The sequence below is a fragment of the Tetrao urogallus genome, assembly GCF_951394365.1.
Source record: "Tetrao urogallus genome assembly, chromosome: 12".
NCBI classification, from domain to species: domain Eukaryota; kingdom Metazoa; phylum Chordata; class Aves; order Galliformes; family Phasianidae; genus Tetrao; species Tetrao urogallus.
Genome location: NC_136825.1, coordinates 13,624,129 through 13,644,782, shown reverse-complemented (window position 1 = coordinate 13,644,782; position 20,654 = coordinate 13,624,129). Strand labels below are relative to the sequence as shown.

Here is a 20,654-nt window from a genome sequence, read left to right as displayed (position 1 = left end):
TGGTTGTTAACAACCTCAAGTGGCACTTTATTCATCTATCAACAGTCTTATCCTGTGAACAAGCAAGCAAAGAACTATAAACACCCACTCCAAAGTCACTTTGCAGGTTTAAACTAAAGCCCTTGGAAAAAGGCCTTTCACAGAACTCCAGTGAGAACAGACAAAATACAAGCTTCAAAACAACATTTTAATCTACAAAGTTTTATTTGTCTTTTTAAACTTGTAAACCATAAAAAGAGCTTATCAAATATCTGAAATTAGTACAAGAAAAAATGATGACTTATATAGCAAACTGCATTTGAAGGTCCAAATTCAAAGACATGCATGGGGTTCTCCTGGTTTCCATTTGTGAAGCTAGAGACAAATTTGGCCCAGTTAATTAGGTGTTTTATTAAAAAATTCACAAAGCCTTAATGTGCTTCACTGAACAAATAGAGCAGAATGGGAACGATTAAGTGCACGAATAAGCACTCAGCACCAGAGGATCTGAACCCGGTTTTCATTTGTAAAGTACAGGCTAACCAAAATAGCACATCTCTTAGCTAGGAGCAATTACAGGCTTGCTTTGTCTACATGGACTAGGCACTCAAAGGAAGACACCAACTCCACTTCCTAAGCACTTTGCAAAACAAAACATACAAAGACTCAGAAAGCACAGTGCACATAATTATCAATACTCCTGATATTGTTAGATTAATTCCTGCCCATTTCCAAATTTATAAAGCCCCTTAACACTGTCTTCAACATTCTTGTGAAACTTCTGGAACTGTCTACTCTCCAGACCCTGAAATACCAGGCCAACGAGACAATTAGTGTGATCCAGTCTGCAGTTTCTTGTGACATCAGGATTAGACTTGGTGTCAGTAGACTTCCAAGGCAAAGTTAGTGCTTCGCAGTTAGAAAACAGGGTAGACATGGAAGCTTTGGGCAACGTTTAACCAACTTGTTTGTAATCAAGAAGAGAAGGATCTGATGCTCTAATTCAAGGTGAATACTAAAGAATATAAAAAACATCTATAGAAGAAAAACCCCAGGTAATGCAAAAACTTCCCTCGACTTGGACTGGTACTCAGGAACCCAGGGCAGCGTTTCTCATTCTGCCATGCCAATGAGCCCCAGTGACTATCCACAACTTTCCTGCTTTGCGCCTCCCACTGCACACTGGAGATGGACCTCTTCTAGAAAGTCTTTCAAGTTTCCCCTGTGAAATCTATTCTATGAGCTATTATTGCTGTTTTGTGAGCAAAAATGTACCACAAGAGATTCATAAAAGTAGTATGAATGTAGCTTCTACATACAGTATTTTTTTCCTGCCTCCTTGCTGTTTTTTCCTCCACTGGTAGACAGTCCTTTGCTATTCCCACACTTCACAAATCTTTCCATCCTTTCTTTGTCACTCCTTCTTCACAGCTCTAAACCTCACAGTAATCCATATGTATAGTCCTTAAGTCCTGCTATTTTAAAACAAAGAAATTAGAACTCATCCATATCATTTCTATCACTTTAGCTCAGTAGGATTGAATTGTCTAGAATTATATAGAAATACAGAAGTAAATTAACTCATCATTGAAAACCTCTCTATTTAATAACTAGCATCCAAACTGCAAATAAGATGCAGTATAATGCCTACTGAATAATTTCAATAGAATGTTATTTGCTTTTCTAAGTCTGCTTCTTTTAGCCCATTTTTAGCACATTTTAAATGTATACAAGTAAAAAAAGATCCTAAACATCCCTCTTCCAAGTCAAATCAACCGAAGAGTTGCTAAGTATGTGAAGAAAATAAATAATTATGTGATAAATTGTGGGTGGTTTTGCAGCTAAGTGCATTAGAGAAATCTTCTTCCAGAAGTTATGCAGAAAACATATGAAGGTCAATTTTTATTTCATGGATTGTCTAACAAGTTTCTGCTTGGTAGATTAAAAAAAAAAAAAAAGCAGTCTGATAATGAACATGATGCTGAATACAAGTTAGTTCCCACTGAAACCGTAAATCATGTTTGGAAATGTATTTTCAGATTTTGATGAATTGCATCAAGGTAATTAAAGGTGAGAGCTGATTAGCTGACATGTTTCCAAACATGAACATTCTTGCCTACACTCCAGGCAAAAATTATGTTAAATGTTTTTGCAGATTTTCTAGCACGATGAATTTTCCCAAGTGTAACTGTGCCCCAAGGGGCCTAACTTTCTTGTTAATTGGAATACAAATGAAATCTGTCACTCAATAATTGAGGTACACAACGACATGTGAAGAACAGTAAGCATTCATCATATCTATATAATTATGTGGCAACACTTAGACTGTTGAGCAAACACAGTAGTTACCCATTAGTAAGAGATCACCTCTGCCAGAGTATGTTCTGGGGCATTCACTGACTTCTGACAGAGGATACCTTTTTGTACAAACACATACATATCACTTCCTCTAAGTTACTTCTCCAGCTGTATTTGCTGTTCTGTGCTCATGGTGACTAGGGTAGGAAGGCAGCCAGAGGGGTCAAAGATAACGTGGCTTGCAGGGTTTGCCTGAGGTGGGTGGTCTGCTGCTACACCAGGAGAGCCTGTACTTCAACCATGGGCAGAACTGGGTCTTAGTTTCTGTTAGTGAATAAATGATGGGTGGATGTTTGAAAGACATTTGGAAGTGCTTTATGATACGAATATAAAGCACAGTACTTCTGCTCATTTTAATCAACTTACCAGCTTGATCTCTTATACGTCTCTATTTAATATCAGCTATTACAAAACCATCAGCAGTAAGATGCATAGAAAGTAAATACTGAAATCACTGCCTGCACATTAAACCTACAGTACTGGAATGAAATTATGGGCACCCTGAAGCCAGTGACAATCTGGTAGTTTTACCAGAGATTTCACTGGGACAGAGATTTTACTTTGCTACCCTTAGCTTTGTTCACTTTGCATGAGGTACTCTTGAAGTTGTGGGAAGAGCTTAGCAAGCCTTATTTTAGAAAGCTTGGTTTTCTCAAAATTCTAAGTAGCAGAGCAAAATTTTTCAGCTGAAATGTTCATTAGCAAGCAGTGCAAATGTGGGGATTGCCTTCATTTTGCTGAATTGTTTTACGTAAAAATAGAAAAAAGTGAGGGAAAAGGCTGCTGTTTTTGTTCGAAATCGCTTAATGCCATTCCATTTTATTTTCAAATAGTAACAACATACTAAACTCTATTTTTTTCTCCTTGGAAATTAAATGTTTTGTTTGACCAGAAACTAAACTCTTTTAATTTTAGATTTGGCCACAGTTTTAACCCCTCTTACTCAAATTATAATTTTTTAAGGTTTTCAGAATTAAAACCAACCTGAAAAATCAGTTACATGACCCAGCTCTAATAGTAGGGGACAAGAAATTTAATTTTTAAAGTTAGCACTTTAATTATAAAGCCAAAGCATACCAAGTCCATACCTCATGATCTGATCCTATTCCCAAAAACGTTAATGCAAGCTCTTTCATCAGTGAGATCTGCAAGCACTGACAGCAATTGCAATAAGCTCCTGAAATCCACAAGAAGAAGAAGGAAATATACTTTCTGAACTAGTAAAACTTTAATGAACAGGGGGTTCTCTTGGCACAGTTTTTGCTGTTAAATAAATAAAGCATTTAGTCAAAACCATCTATATTTACTATACAAAATACTGAAAAGCAAACGTTTTAAAAGATACGGAAAGTTCGGGTTCTGTGAAAAGAAACTGTGCTACATGTTACTCACACTTAATGCACATAACACAACTGCAGAACAGTATTTAGATACTGCATGTTCATACATGGCCGGTGTAAAGTTTTAGCATGGGGATGCCACGTTATTAGCAGATTGTATTTCACAGGATCTAAACAAGGCAGAATGTGTCTTTTGAATCTCCAAATATAAAACACCAACCAAATTAAAGCAAGGCTGTATTCAATGGCCAAGTTGTGTTACATTCCAAAGCTCACTTGCACAGCTAGTACTGCACACTTCTCATTCAGATGGAATTTTGTTGTTGGTGCTGTTATCTTTTCAAGCAAAATTACCTTTGAGTGAGCGGGCTTTTATGCCCCTTTGCAGCCCTTTCTTAGAAAAACCTACAGCTCTGAGAGCATTCTAGTTTTCCAGAACGTTTTCTGGTTTTCAGCAATGGTCTGCATTAGAAAAATTGACAAGGAAATAACTCCCACCTCCCAGTCTTTCTGACATATGTCCCACTGAAAAGAGAACAGCTTTAAGTATGTTTTCAAAACAAATAGCATGGCATCCCTCCTTGGATGGAATGTACACTTGTGTGTTTGCATGCGGTATAACGTAAGTCACTCGAATACATCAGACTTTGTTAACACTATAATATAAATAAGCTTATTCCTTCTACTAGACATATAAATGCCTTTTTTTTGCAGTCCATAATTATATATACATTGAAAAGAATGATATACAAGCAGCAAAAAAGGCTTAGACTAGAACAACTCAGTGGTAACTAACCAAATTTGTGGCCTTTTCACGTTTTCAATACAGAGAGTTCTGAATATAAATATTTTTGGACTTTAGGAATTTAAAAAATAAACAGAACAGTATAGTTGTCACACAGATCAAACACATTTTCAAAACATTTTTTTAGATTTAACAGAATACACTGTTGACAGCTTAAAAAAAAAAAAAAAAAAAAGCAATTTTTTTTAAAGAGGACAAGAAGCCCAAACAACTGCTGATTCAGGAAGACAAAAGATGGACTTATTTACCAAGAAGCAGCGATCCTACTCCCATTCCAAAAGAAGGCAAAGCCTTCAACTTTTTATGTAAAAGTTGACGTCTCTGCGTTCTGAGGAAGGGCGACATCCCTCTAAATGTGGTCAGCAGTTCTGGTCAGCACTCCTTTTTGGACTGATCAACTCTAGTCAGTGAAAAGATAATCATGAAGGGCTTATAACAATGTGGGATAGTTACATTTTACAATATATACTATAGACAAAATACCACAACATTTAAAATAATTAAAACCAAAAGCAAATATGTTTGATAGAACAGTTATATTTTTATGTGAGGAGTTCCCTACTTCGAAGTACCAAAAGCAATGTAGGTGATTTTCAGTCACTTTCTACCTGCAAAACAGTGAACTTTATAAAACCCAACCGAATGTATTATAAAGCTGGGCCCCACAGAAAGTAAATCTTGACTGCACTGGCCCTTTTTTCCACTTTTACAATTTGCTTTTGACTTTCAAATTTCTCAGCAGCCAGTACGGTCTTCTGAGCATGGTCTCATTCTCCCTCATAGAAAGGAAGCTCTTTGATATGAAAAAAGTAGAAGAGGCCAGAATGACTGTGAAAGATCTTTTTTTACATGTTGAATTGTCTCTAAAATGGGAGAATCACAAATTGCTGGGTGCTGCAGAAATTTAAATTGGAGGCACCTATGAAAATGCCATGTTACGTTTTATAATGTCACTGTTACTGAAAAAAATCATAATGTTAATACTCAAACCACAGATCTCTAAAACACAACAAAATGTACCTGAGAGTGTGCATATTTATATATATATATTTATATTTATATCTTATATATATTTGCCAACATTTAAAGTGAGAAAGTATATTTTCCTCAATTCTTTCTCAAAACAAAGAACTGTGGATTTAAACAAAACAAAAACCCCAAATAACCCCTCTGCTTCCCAAACCCCCATCAATTATACTTATGGCCCAAGCACTAAAGTTTAGTGATGGTTTTGAGAACACCATTTCACATCCTCCTCTTTTCAAATGGTTACCCCAGACAGAATGGAGAGTAAGCAAGAGAAAAAAAAAGTGTATTTAAATACTACTCAGTACATAACAAACTGTATTTGTGTCAGTGAAGAATCTCAAAGAAAATAAAGTGTAAGTTGTACAGATGTAGCTCTGTTGACAAGTATAGCTAATATTTCCATGTAATTAAGATAATTTGAAAGGATGTGAACACAAACAGGCTACACCAATGCAGTATATTAAAATTCCCCCTGTAGCACATTACAATCAATAAAAAGAAAATAAAATCTGAATAATACTAGAGGTAGCAGCTGTTTGTATTTTCTGTTATTCTGAGCATCTCTGGAGTCCAAAACTTCGAACATTGCTCCCCTGATAAAAGGCTTGTGTGCGATCAGCCGACATACAGCAAGCAGACTGGTAAGCTAGATGTCTGCAATAGTGTTTGAAGTATCTTTCCTTCTACAATGGAAGTAGTACTTGTAAAGAAGTGCGTTGACGACCTGCATTAAATCACAGCTCAAAAAGCTATGGCTGTTTGCTGTTTTACAAGCCACTTTAAAATAAAAATCCACAAGTTGTTTAAGTAAGCTATGCAGTTCCACAACATATAAATAGGGTGAGTTTCAAGAGTTCCATATAACCTCTAAAATAAATGCTAGCTGAATATTAATGGAGTAACAATAATATTAATCAGTAATGCCTTAGTTCTGGTGTCACAAGAACGTGCTTCCTTCATATGGGATGATTCCTGGAGGATGTTGGTGGGATCTGTTTTATGTCTGGTAGAAGTGATGGTAGTGGTGGTGGTGCTCGTGGTGGTGGTGGTGTTCATGTCTCTGTATCATTTGTCCAACTTGACCTTCATATAGAATGACTGTTGGCAGGTCTCTCACATGTTCCTTTTCTACAACTGTCCCTGGAGACTGGAAGGTTTTGCACATTTGGTGATTCTCCTTTGCTCTCTGCTTATGCTTCTTGTGAACCTGCTGAGACTGCAAGGGGAGATAAGGAAGATTCTGGCCCACCCGTGCGCTTGGGGAGGCCATTGGCATGGCCCCTGCTTGAAAAGGTTTATTTCTTACTGCCCTTCCAGAATGCACAGGAGCAACATTTTTACCCTGGGCCTTGGGAGATCTCACAAAGTGCTTGTTTGAGTCCTGGTTCCGGAGCCTCTGTTGGATTTCTGCAATCTTGGCATAAGAACTCTCAGCCAGATTGATGTGGCTTGGATCCACCACTTGAGATTTCCTATGGTGGGCATGGAAGGTTTCAGGTTCGTGGGAACGGGATCTAGTTTGACTCACAACTCTGCTTGGTGGGTCATGTTTTTGAACTGCTGGAGGAGAACCTAGAGAATAACAAGCTGAATTAGTCATCTAGTATTTCAGAGTTTTAATTAGTAACATACAGTTGGCAGGGATAGCATTATCAGCAGAGTGAATTTTTCCTAAGGAAGTAAATGCACTTATAACTGTCTAGTTTAACTGCATTTAATAATTTTGATTGGTAAATAATACACACACATATATCTTCATATGTAAACATATATTCCATTATATGTATTTAAAAGTTCTTGCATTTCATTCTCTTCCATTCATCTATTTGAAATGCACCAAAATAACTATGAGCAGAATAGTAAGAACTTGGCAGAGGGCAGGGGGAAGAGAGGAAATCCAAATTACTTTAACTGCGGAACCGAAAGCAAAATTCCAGATATGAACCCATATTCTCTGATTTTTTGGTCTGTAATGAGTACAAAAAAAACTTCCAAATATATGCTGGTATCATCTTGAGAATGACCTCTACTATCCAAAAATCAATCCTCACCTCGCCCATAGACTAAACTTAATAGTTCAGATACAAAGATTGCTCTCCTAGGCTCACCTCCAAGTTTACCTACACAAACAAGTACTTCAAAGCAGGCTTGCAGCACATTAACCACTCCATTGTGATTCCACCTTGCAGCATTCGTACAATTCTTTTCCTTCAAAATTCCTTTCCCCTGATGTGGAACATTCAACTAAAGAAAGAAAAGACCAAAAGCTTGCAACATAAACTACCAAATTACCTGGCCCAAACTTTGATGTGTAGTTTTCTATTCCTGCAAGATCCAAATAGTGGTTTCTCCTTTCAATGTTCTCATCAACACAATGACGATAGCACTCACTTTGCTCTGGATTGTTCTCACTCTGGTGATATCTGTCAGCAGAAAGCAAAATTACAATTCAGCAGAAGTTCTTTATTGTTGTTATCACCATCTGCAAATCAACAACTAATGGCCTCTTTGAAGTGACAGGAGCGGCTCACAAAGAAACAACAAATGCTTGAAATTCTGGGTGACCAGATTTGCTAAGTTGATAGGCTTGAACTGGCTGTTCTTTCCTCTAATATAAATTGACCCAGATGTTGCAAAGCAAAGGAGGCTTTCCAATTGCATCACACATACAAAACCAAATAAAAATGCTTCAGGGATTTATTACATTCTGTCTTAGAGCCAAACCATTCAACTGATTCTCTAATCTGGACATGCCTGCTGTTCGATTCACCTCTGTCCCCACCACTGTTAGGAAGTGTGAGCACTGGGGGAAGCCTTGTGTCAAATACACACTTGTGTATCTGCTTCAGAAAGACAAGCAGCAGGTGTAACTAGAGAGAATCTGGGGAGAAGAGGTGTTGGTAGGACACCTGGAGATAACTGCTGCTTTCCAAAACACAAATAATAGGGTCAGATCAGCCACTGGCTCCAGAATCTCAACTCCTTTTCCTGCTCAGCTTTGCGATTTTATTTATAGCAGAACTATTTCCTGTGAATGAATATCTGAAATACCATTCATTTCTGAGACAGAAAAAAAGTCAGCTAGAGATTTATAGTTGTCCAAAAATTTAATTTCAGCAGTTTAAGTGGATGTTTGCAGATATGAGCAATGTATCTTCAATATAACAAATAGGACAAGAACTGCCTGTCATTCAGATACTTCACTTCAAAGACCACAGGATGCTCTGCTTTTTCATATACTCCATGTGACTGCAGTGATGTCAGCCTAAGACTGGAATTTGTTCTTGTATCTTATATGAGTTGCTAAGTACAGGTTCCATTCTATGTGGTAGCAAGTACTCTGTTTGTAGTCTATTAACACATTTCCAGATTTCCAGACATTACTGGAAATTGCTCTTTGGCATGAACTGCTTTCCTGGTCTAGGGTCACACTATTCAGGACATTACAGAACTGAGTTCCTAGTTTCTGTGTCATACAGAGGTCTTCAGGTTCTTTGATGAATGTCATAAGACTTGACCTACCTGGAAAATAATTTGGTAGAGGTAGAGTCTCCTGAATGAAGGAGAGCCATCCTGGAAAGCAGCTAAGCTGTAAAGACTGAGTCAGCTCTGAATTTCAGAAGTGACATGTGGTACTGTCAAAAAAGAGGGAATGTCCAGATGCTCTTTATTTTTCTAGATAGGTTGCCAGCTAGGTACCCTACCTGCAAAGACACACCTTAAAGGTCGTTACTCTTTAGCAAATCAACTTAAGAGATCTCTGGGGTAGAACTTGGCTAACTGATGTTGCCAAGTTGTCTATAGAAACTATCAGCACAACACAATACAAGCGCTGAAGACAGTGCACAATCAACCCTCAAAAAAACACTGTTGGGTTTGATCCAGCACATTAAGTAACACTGCACACAGCACTGTCTGTTGAAAACAGAATTAACAGAGAACCTGTTTTTTTTTTCTTGTAATAAATTCCATCTCTCATCAAGATATTGAAGAAAAGCTATGCCAGCACTGCCACAGCCCTCCATTCTAATAGCTTTCTTGCATGCAAGATGGTGTTCAGCAATACAAATATACACAGCAAAGCAATTATACAGTGATGAGAGATGTGCTTCACTGTCAGAGAGAACTAAAAGTACGTCTGAGAATGGAGCCATCTGGCACCCAGCCGCACTGTGCTCTTCTGCTTGTGTATGGGAATATCCAGGCATGCATCAAGCATGCATCACACACAGTGTAACAATACAGATTTCTGCTACTGATAAAGAGGGTAGATTTCAGCTGGATATAAGGAAAGTCTTCCACAGTGAGGGTGGTGAGGCACTGGAACAAGTTGCCTGGAGATGTGGTGAAAGCCTCATCCCTGGAGACTTTCAAGGCCAAGCTGCACCAGGCTCTCAGCAACCTGATCTAACTGTGGGTGTCCCTGTTCACTGCAGGGGAGCTGGACTACATGATCTTTAAATGTCCCTTCCAACTAAGGATTCTGTGATTCTATGATATATATTTGTTTTTAATAAATAAAGGCATCTATTTAAGAATTGTGGAGTGTATGAAAGCTCTGTCTAAAATTCCCACACTGTACTGTCATTCTAATGGTAAGTATACAGCAACACAGTGGGTAAATGGAATAGAGTGGTGACAGAGTTCTGGGCAGAAAAATGCAGAGACATTTCCTGAAAGCCACACTCACAGATAACATACAGCTTAGAGCAGCCAGGGATAAATCAAGCAGGGAAGAAAGAGTGAGAGAGAATATGCATCCATAGTAAAATTAAGATGTTTAGAGGCTGGTGTGCATCGTATTTTCCATGTTGCACTAAACCAAACAAACCCGGGTGGCATCATGATATCCAACTCACAGAGCTGCCTGCCAGCTCTCTTCCACCACCATTTTCTAACCTCACATGCCAGGCAAGCTAGCTATGAATGTAGTTGCTTGATCTTAATACTTGCATCAGCCCTACGGGTGAAAACTTCTGCCTGTAGCTTCCAGCAGTTGAAAAATCTAACCCATTTATCTCCCACCTTCAGGATAAAAACATTCCTATCTTGAATATTAATCACATCTTGCCTAGAATTCCTAAGTGACTGAATTTGTGAAATGTGTGCACCTCTCACAAGTTCTCATTGCTGCTCTTGAGGGGAAGCTCCAGTGCTAATATCATGAGACAGTGATGAGGCTCAGCTTTCCTGACAGCAATTTAGCCAGAGTGCACCAATACCAATGCAGCACACACAGTGGCCAGACTCTTTGTCCTGTCGACATTTGATGAGATGGAACGAAAACTGTCAGATGTTGACAGTTGCCTGATGCTGTTCCACAAAGGTACACATTTGTGCACTCTAGGAAGCCTCCTACCAAAAGGATGAGAAAGACAAATGCAGCAGGGCCAAGCATCTACCCTAATATTTGATGCCTATGGATATGAATGAAAAGAGTGCCATTCCTAAAACATTTCCAAAAACAGGACTTTAAAGGTGGATAAGAGAGGGACTTGAAACTGAACGATGATTTTTGCAATAGATTATCAAAAAGTCCATTAAGTTTAAAGAGCAAATCTTTGTCAGTGGAAACCTAGGGATCACTTTTAGACCAGTAAGCAAAAACTTTCTGTTTACACTCAGTGCTCTTTATTTCATGAAAGATCTTGTACAGAGTTACTAACATAAGTCATCTTTAATTCTGAAATTGAATCCAGCTGCCATTCACACAATGGAATAACTCATTAACATTTTTACTCTGTCCAGAAAAGGGAGGCACATTTTTGTTGTCATTTTTTAATAAAATTGAATGCTCTTTCTTCTGATAAACTTATCAAACTCAATACATTTATTTTTTTTTTTTATAAATATCCCTAAATCTAAGGAAAGCCAGAATTGATTTTTATTTTGCAGCGGAAGAAACAAATACAAATGCAATATGATTACTATGGCATTTCTGTAAATATTCTTCTCTTCCTTAGCATGAAGTAGAAAGTCCTAAATGAAACTGATACTATACACTGAAATGACCTATTTGGAGCAACAGATCACATTAAAATGTATCAGAATCATCTGCATTTGTTTTATTTTCCTACCCATTAAAATACCCAGTTCAGAAAAGGAATAGCACACCTACATTTGACTGAGAGACAAACATTTTTCCTAGCTAAAAAATTTAACGCTTGAAAAATACATTGCAAATGACTAGCATATACTGTGAAGTTCAGTGCCAGAAAGAAGTCACAACAACAGGGAGACAGATATTCTTGCCAGCCTTGCAAAAGGCATGATTACACATTTTCAGAAGAAAAAGCCTGCTCAGGACTGGCATCCAAAATAATACTGTACATTCTGTTAGGAAAGAACTAAAAGTCCTTTTTTTGTCTGATCTCTAGATGGCTGCAAGTGTACCCACAGCTGTTCAAAAAAGAAACTACTGTGCTTGTGCTCTACTGGAAATGGATGCATTCTGGGGAAACGGCTTTAAACTAAAAGAGGTTAGATTTAAGTCAGATGTTAGAAAGACATTTTTTACTCAGAGGGTGGTGAGGAGGAATAGGCTGCTCAGAGAGGTTGTGGATACCCCATCTCTGGTGGCACTCAAGACGAGGCTGAAGGGATTTTGAGCAGCCTGAACTAGCGCTTGGCAGGGGGCTGGAACTGGATAATCTTTAAGGTCCTCTCCAACCCAAGCCATTCTGTGATTCTGTATAAGTCATGCAGGCTGGATTCCATTGAAAAACAACAAACAGACATTTTTTCAAACAGGCATTTTTTCAAGTAGTGAAATGTTTTCTGAATTTCATGAATTAAAAAAAAAAAAAAAAAAAAAAAAAAAAAAAAAAAAGGAATGAAATGAAATGGTCCTAGTTTTCCTTCAAGATTACAATAAATGTATTGGTTCTAAGTCAGCAGGCTAATTCTTACACAAGTGATACTTAATAACTAATTCCGTAAAGGAGCACCTGATATGGAAGTGGGGAAGCAGGGTTTGTGGCAAGTGGGAGTCAGCAGAGACAGCTACTCTGCTAAGAATGCTGAGATGAATTTTCTTCTACTAACTGCACAAACATACTCTGCCAGCAGGGCTGAGCCACACACAGCTGCTGTAACCAGAACTACTGCAGCAGAAGGGAGCATGAAGCTAGCAGCATGCTGGAAGCTCTGGATGTTGCATACCCAGTAGGACATGCCCTATGAAGACTGCTTTCTGCATAGCTGAGTCTGTCTGCTCTTCAGCTACGAGCTCCGTTTTCCCCGTTCCAGCTCAAAGCTGCTTCCTTCAGGAGTAAAGGCAGTAGGAGAAGTGGCTATGATCCACTGAGCAAGAATGAGTCAAAAAAGCCTGGATCTAATTGAACTGACCAGTGAAAAAGATGGGCTGAAAGGAGAACGGGGACAGGCAGGAGCTGGCATCTATGAAGATGAAAAGATTTCAGGACACTTTTAGCCAGAAGGCTGTGTTGTATTGCTTAAAATTCACTAATAGGTACAGTATCTGCAGATAGCATCTAGAGAGACATTACATGTCCTCTGCGGAGCAGACAGAAGAAAAAACAAGAAAAGAACTTCTCCAGTTAAAAGAAAGAAACCTAAAACTTTGTTGCTGCTTTTTTTGTACAAAGTATTCACATATTGAAACTATCAGCTGCCTGCTCCAGGGAGAAAAAACACTCTAATGCTGCTGCTTTAATATTTTAAAATAAATAAATAAATACAAATTAATCAATAGCTGAAGATCCCTCAAAGCCACCCAGTTCCTCTCAGAAGGCTCATTTCTTTTCCCTTACCTGAGAGAAGCTCGTTGCTTCTTTTCAGAGCTTCTTAACTCTTCATTGGCTTTGCTTTCAGCCCTATGCCTTGCACTCTGCAAATCTGCCAGCAAGAAAAAAGACATTATTCTCACATTGCTGTCCTTCCTAATCAGTATAACTAACATGCTACATGGCAAATACAATTTTTCTAGTTTGTAGATCAAGATGTGATGCATCATTTCATAAAGCCTTCTTGCAAGTGCTTTTGCCCACAGGACATATTTTAAGCAGACATAACCTTGGCTGTAGGACATTAGTCAGGGTTGGGCTGAGGGCCATTTGGTTGGTTAAATGGAGCCACATTCACACTGATAAACTTGTCCCTCAGGAGGGCTTGGTAGTTTGGATTTCAATCTTGCACTAATGCATGACAAAGCTTTCCAGCAGTGCAAATTTTCTTACGTCTGCACTTGGCTGAGTAGACGTCTATATTAAAATCAAGATATCAAGGCTCTTATCCTGGATAAGGTGCCCCACATTTTCTACTGAAGTATTACACAAAACACTGTAAGAATTTTAATTTAGTACTACTTAACCTACTGAAGCAATTACGTTCATACAGCTATTATTAGAGTGAATCTAAGGTGAACAATCCATCATAGTATAAGCCATTTTATAACAGCATGCTCCTCCAGTATTGAAAAAATGTGTGCAATTTTTACACATTGACTCACGAAGTTCGGTTACGCTTAACTGTTTATTTTTATCCAGCAACAGTGATAGGTACTTGCAAAAAGACTTTTTATACCACACCTGTTTTCACACAAACTGAACACTGTAATAATAGCACAGTTAGAGTGGCATAAATAGAAAAGGCCTTAAATCTGCCTTTCAGTACGCAAACACAATTACACAACACACACAATTTTTCCTCTTGTTGCTGCCAAGAGAAAAAACTCAATCGGAAGCAGAACCCTAATTAGCTTAGCATACATGGAAAGAAATGTAGGCAATTTTGTACCTAAGATCTTAAAACAGATTAATGGGGTTTGAAATAGCCACAGAATCATTTGCCTTAAGTATTTATTTATTTATTTGTATTAACAAAATATGAAGATGAATGTTTAAGACCCCCTTAAAGTTTTTCATCATTTTTTTCCCCGTTGTTGATCACACATCCTTACCAGTATGATTTAACAATATACTTTTCTTCTTCTGGCTGCCATCTGGTGCCACAGTAAGTTTCACTCGCAGAGTTTTACTGGAACTAGGAGAATGGTTTACTGATGCATCAACTACCTCATAGATGGTATGAAGCAAGCTGGTAATATCCTATGATGGATTGAAACACAGACAGATACAATATTGTGAATAGTGCGAAAATTGTATGAATCCAACCTCAATACTCAAGACCAGTTTAGGCCTGAGTCTTTTAAATGCTTAAATATCCTCAGAAGTCACTGAATTCAGAAGAACTGATCTTGCACAGAACCTGCATAAAAGGATAAATTTTTCTCATCTGTTAGCACCCACTTTTTCCCAACAGAGACTGTAAAGGATCTGACAGACACAGAAGGAATGATTCAAGTTGATCCATACTCTTTCTTCATCAAATGGTTAAGATTTCTGAAAGAGGGCAAACCAGATTAAAACAATAACTAAAATACAAGGTATTCAAGTTTCCAAAACATGATATGAATGAATGAAATTGTGTTCTGCCTTTATTTTCTTTTGGTTTCAGTAGAACTCAGGGATAATTATTCATTCTGCAGTAAAAACTGAGTTCACTTGACCAAAACAAATGCAGCAATTGAAGAAAAATTTGGACATTTTTACATCCCCAGTAAATCTTACTACTTGCTTTTTTCTTCTTGCATGCCTAACTGGATGATTATATAGAGGAAAACTAGTAAGAGACGTGACAGAACTGTAAACTTCAGGTTTGGAAGCAGCCTGTCTGTTACTCAACCATATCTGTACTGTGACCTAGCTTACTTTGCAAAATTTCTTCCAGTTCTGAAATTACAATTTTGAATAGCAGAGATTATCATTCCAGTCTATTACAGAACGTTCTTGTGAACACCTTTGAAGGCAATGAAGCATGAACAAATGCTGACATGTCCAGCTATATTGGAGTAAACACTAGCCATTTTCATTGTTTCAAACAGAAGAAACCCCCAGCAGAAACACCACTTTTGTAGCCAGAATATCACACAATCCTCATTATTTAACCAGGTTTGAAGGTGACACAGAAATACTAATTTCTGCTCACACAGTATTAAAGAAATACTAATTTATGGCCAGGACAAGTGGTTTTACAGTAAACGATCTTCCAGCTCAATAGCCAGATTGAATAACTGAAGTAATAAGGACTGAACAGCAGGCCTCAAACTGAAGTTGACCACTCACTACGTGAATCTCACAACCAAGCGTTATCAGTATCCAATCATTAGTGAAATATGTATCTTGAGCAAAACATCTCATTTGCGAGAGATGTAGCTTAGGTAAAGTGTTATGAAAATGTACAAACCTTTCCTTGTTTAGAAGTATAGTGTCAAGGCCTCCTAGCACAAAAACTTCCTTGGTTCCTCCTTAAGCCCTAGCCATGATAGAGGTAGAATCCAAAAAAGGAGAATGAAAGAATGAAACCAGATGTTTCTGCCTAACTGTCCCATAAACTTGTTTGTTCAAAGACAGAAGCTGGACCTTCTTGTAGCAAAGTTGGAGACCTCACCTACGAGTGGATGCACTGCGTAGGACCTCCCAATTGCCAGGAAAGGCTCTCCAAATCCTCACTGCAACCAGGGCTCCCCAAAGGCTGCGGATCTGGATGATGGTAAAGTATTAGGGCAATTGGCGATGTACCTTTTCTTAATCACTATAATTGACCTTGTAGAGTAATGGAGAGGTGCTCTACCTTGTTCTGTGTTATTCTTGCCATATCATTTCACTTGTTCTCATTGCTTTAAGCGAACGTAAAAATAAACATACTTCTTTAACTTGGTGTCTGTGACCTTTGTGCTGACCCCATCCATTGGCAGAACAATAACTAGATGCTTGGAGGTCCAGACTTTGTCTTAAGTTGTACGCTCTAGAATTTTTCTGCACTCAGAGAAGTTTCTCCAGATGTATGAGTTGAAGACAACATATTCATAGAAAGCTGTATTTTTTTTTTCACCACGAATCTCTAAATGGGCTGTTACTGCCATACCAATAGTCACTTTCCATTCCCTTGACAAGAATCACTGTCTAAAGTCTGAATGAGGAAGACTGCTCAGTGACAATCTAGCAGTCACGTCACAGCTCTTTAACACATCTCACTCCTCACACATCCACCCTACTCTGAAATGTAGCCAGACATCTAGATAGACGCAGTCATATCTGACAGCTAGCTAGAAGGGCTGAGTTTTTATTTCAGCTAAAAGAAAAATGCAGCCAGTTAGGAACAGACAAACAAAATGCATGTCTTCTATATACTCTCCATAAATTATGTTTTAGAAGCTTTTTGTTAGAATCCTACACCTCCACAAACCAAACCTCTTCTTCGGCAGAGCATTACAGCAGCACATTTATTGTTAATGGAGCCTCAGACACTTAGCACCTTGGGGAAATGGAGCTTTTCCCATACATTCCTTAACAACTGTTGGTTAGCCAACAGGGCATCTTTTTATGCAAAACTATTATCAAGAGATTATTATCAACTCTTTCATTCACAACAACCTATTTCCCTCCCTTTTTTCAGCTACACCAGGTGTTTGTACAAGCTTATCATTTACTTTGTTTTTACTTCAATAGCGAAGCTGTCTTTACTCTCCACCCTTGTTTTTTGGTGATGAGGTTTAACACGCTAATTGGCACACAGTCTGTCGCTCTTGTTCTGTGAGGGTCTGTCAAGCCACTTGACTCAGCAGTTTTAAAAGCACTCCCAAATGCTGGCAATGAAGGCCAGATGCAGTACTTGTGTGACACATACTTGGCAAATCAGAAATATATGCACACACATCATATCAGGACAATTTGCACCTCACAGCCAAAAGGACATGGGTCAATCCAAATTAATGTCCAGGCACCCAGAAGTTTAAGAGGCTGCAAAAGGGATCAGGACACCTTGTGGCCATAGAGTCTGCTGCCTTAGCATTTCATTATGTGTTTAATACTTAGATTCTTCCACAACAATCTGAACTGCTTTGCATTTTGGCACTGAATGAATGTGGTCGTTAGACTGGATATAAACCAAGATCGAGGTTAGGGATATCCATAAGTAACCACTTAATGCTTATGTTGATCTTCTGAATACCAACAATAACATTTTTATTATAGGATTCATTTACTTGTGGTCCTAGTTTGGGCTTGAGAGTCTTAGCAAACTGACAGTTCTGATTTGGTCAACAAACCTGCTTGGGTCATTCACTGTTCCACCATCTATCACAGTCCTGGCTGAGGAGGTACAAACTACAAGGCAACTTGAGCCTTGTGCTGCTTTCCAGTTGGTGCTTCACTTCCAAATTCCTTAGGTGCTGATCTGGTAGGAATGAGTTTTGATCTGTGTTTGAAACTATCTTCTAGCCTTTTTTGGACAACTAAAACGGTAATGGCATCTGCCAAATCAGAGACCATTACAGTATGTTACAATAACTGTGTTTCACAGCTATGCCTGTATTTACCTCCAAAATAATTGTAATCTTCCAGAAGCCTCATGGCAGATGGGGGAGACTTATGCTCCTCTTGAAACCTGTCCCACTAAACATCATCTATATTTACATTTCCTAAAGAACTGCTTAAACCCATGGATGAAGCTTTCACTTGTACCTGCCAGCTTGTGCATTTCACCATCGAGAAATTCAGTGCCAAGAATCAAGAATAAAACCCAGTGAAATTTCCCTCTCCTCTGGCAGGCTGATCAACATGTCCCAGGATCATCTACCAAAGAACACGCTTTTCCACACAGCGTATCACCATGCTTGCCAGTCACATGATTTTACAGCTACTTTCCTTAAGACCGTTCAGCACCTCCAGCACAAAGTTCCAGCCCACGTCTCAAACATCTGCGTTTTTTACATGAAAAATAAATATTTTTTAGCGTTTCCCAAAAATATGTTTTTTGTGCTGAAATGTGACAATTTCTACTTAAAAATCATCGTGGATTTATAATCTAGTATTTTAAACAGTAAAGAGAAATGAGAACAAGAAAGAAAGATCTCTCTTCTTTATATTTCTATATTTTCTATATTTCTTCTATTCTTTATAGCAAACCAATTGTATTTAGTGGGGCTGTGCTAATCCAAATGACTTCTGAAAGGTTGCAAGTGTGCAGTATTTCTGCTGGGATAGCTATTTTAATCAAGTAAGAAAGCTGAAACTGTGATAATTTTCCATAGAGAAAAACAAAGGCTTTTTGGGTAGTATCCAAACAACTAGCAAATGGCATATTCAGATTTAATTGTGTCTTGCTTATTGAGCACCACAGTTGGTTTTTCCAGGGCTGAAAGGTTTAACAGTGTTAAATCTTTGTTTCTCAATCTATTTTTTCAAGCAGCTACTAACAACAATGCATATTAAAGAGAGAAACTTTGATAGCTTGAAATTCTTTAGATTTCAATTAGAAATACAAAGAAACATACAGTATAGGCCACACATGTATTGGTGCACTCACACATTTTTCTGCAGAATTCTTTACTGATCTCCACTAGGAGATTAACAGGAATTTAGAAACTTCAGAGAAACTAGTGGGTCAACAGAAAGAACAAGAGCAAATTATATTTAAGTATTCTTCCTTCCTTATACAACTCAAGTTGTTTAGCAAGTCCTGATTCCCAGTTTTCTTTTTTTTACTTCTAATTGCCACTGCTAGTCCAGTGTTGCCTTTGACTCAATTCAAAATGAAAACAGAAAGCATTTTTTCTTAACATTTCTCTCTTGTGCAAATCCACCAATTTAAGGGGCTGAAATGATGACCCCTCAAATACAGATAGACATGACTCCTCTAACTGTTGGTCCAATTGTTGCTTTTTTATCATGAGTTAATGCAATGGTCACAGAGAGAAAAACAGCTAATTTCAAATGAAGGGTCAGGGTGACAAATGCTAGCCCCAGAAAAGCCAGTATCCTTCCCCAGGTCAAAGATTCGGTGCTAAGTTCTGAATGCAGAAAATACCTCATGCTTTTTCACTCATAGGAAGATACAAGCAAAAATAACAAAGAACAAAAAAAAAAAAAAAAAGCAAAAAAAAAAGGAAAGAAACAGAAGAGAAAAGAAAATGGCATTTAGTGTAAAATACAAAGAACATTTTCAGCATTAAAAATGTATGAAGAGAAACATCAATATCAGTTCATTACCTTTCCTTCAGAAAAAAGAAAAGTACAAATGTCTTATCTGTACCTTCTTTGTAGTCTGATTTTTACATACAGCAGGATGTTTTTGTTGCAACATCAGCTTTGTTTGATCATGTAAATTTTTGAATTGTCCTTATTTGGGCCTGAAAGGAGCTTCACTTGCTATCTATTGAACAACTAGTCTAGAATAAATTCACACATTTTTTTAATTTTTCTTTTTCACTCCAGACGAGCAACTTTTTTGGAGTGCTTATGGCTGCAGCTATTCACAAAGCAATGATATTTTCCAAGAAAGAACCAACTGCAAAAAAAATGCTCCATGTTTATGAAGTATAATTACACGCACAGAGCTCAGCATAAAACCTCATGGATCAAAACACATTAGTTCAATTATCCAAGTTTCAAGTCCGATTACAAATATCCATATGAAGATAATTATAGTGCAGCTGTCAGTTCTAAAAAGACCTGCGGTACATAATGAATTGTCCTCTGATGGTCTATGGAATGAAGGGAAACGTTATTAGCCAACTTTTGTCATATACATACTAGAATAGGAAAAATGATCTCTCAGTACACCAAAAGGACTGAAAAATGATCATCTTCTAAGACAGAAAAAACACTGTTTTGAGAACAGAAACTACTGCTGATTTTCTAATTTGCCGTCCCAATAATTATGCTTCCACGGCTGTGTCCCTTCAAGAAGTGTGACTAGACGTGGGTTTCTAATTAGAAAGACTAGGGAATAAATCAGAAAACTCTAGAAGGAAATTAAAGCAGTATTAAGTTCTGAAAATGTTAAGATCCAGAATAAATTTCACTAAGATGGAATTTGAATGCTCTTGTCGTGGTGTAAAACCCAAGGGAAACTTTATCCAGTAACTGAATCCATCTCTTTTTTACAATTTTCAAACGTTTTCACGAATAAGGCACGCAGTCCACTTGCAATATCGCACCCCACCTACATGTCTCTTACAAACTTCATTTTACACCATGAATCCTTTAGAAACTCTCTGGACATGAATTCCAAGGTTTTAAACAACACATCTGAATCAAATGAAGTGGATGTGGGCAGAC

The 20,654-nt window shown here is 37.9% G+C and overlaps 1 protein-coding gene across 1 annotated transcript in view; it reads right to left on the bottom strand.

The window, feature by feature from the left end:
* Positions 1-6,508: 6,508 nt before the first annotated feature.
* The window catches only part of NKD1 (NKD inhibitor of WNT signaling pathway 1), a gene marked incomplete at both ends in the record, with an annotated part of 102,080 nt that continues 87,934 nt past the window's right edge, over positions 6,509-20,654 (bottom strand). The window contains 4 exons of the mRNA XM_079541392.1: positions 6,509-7,083; positions 7,804-7,934; positions 13,284-13,368; positions 14,432-14,579. Of these exons, the coding sequence (XP_079397518.1) occupies positions 6,509-7,083; positions 7,804-7,934; positions 13,284-13,368; positions 14,432-14,579 (939 nt within the window). The remainder of the gene's footprint in view (positions 7,084-7,803; positions 7,935-13,283; positions 13,369-14,431; positions 14,580-20,654) is intronic.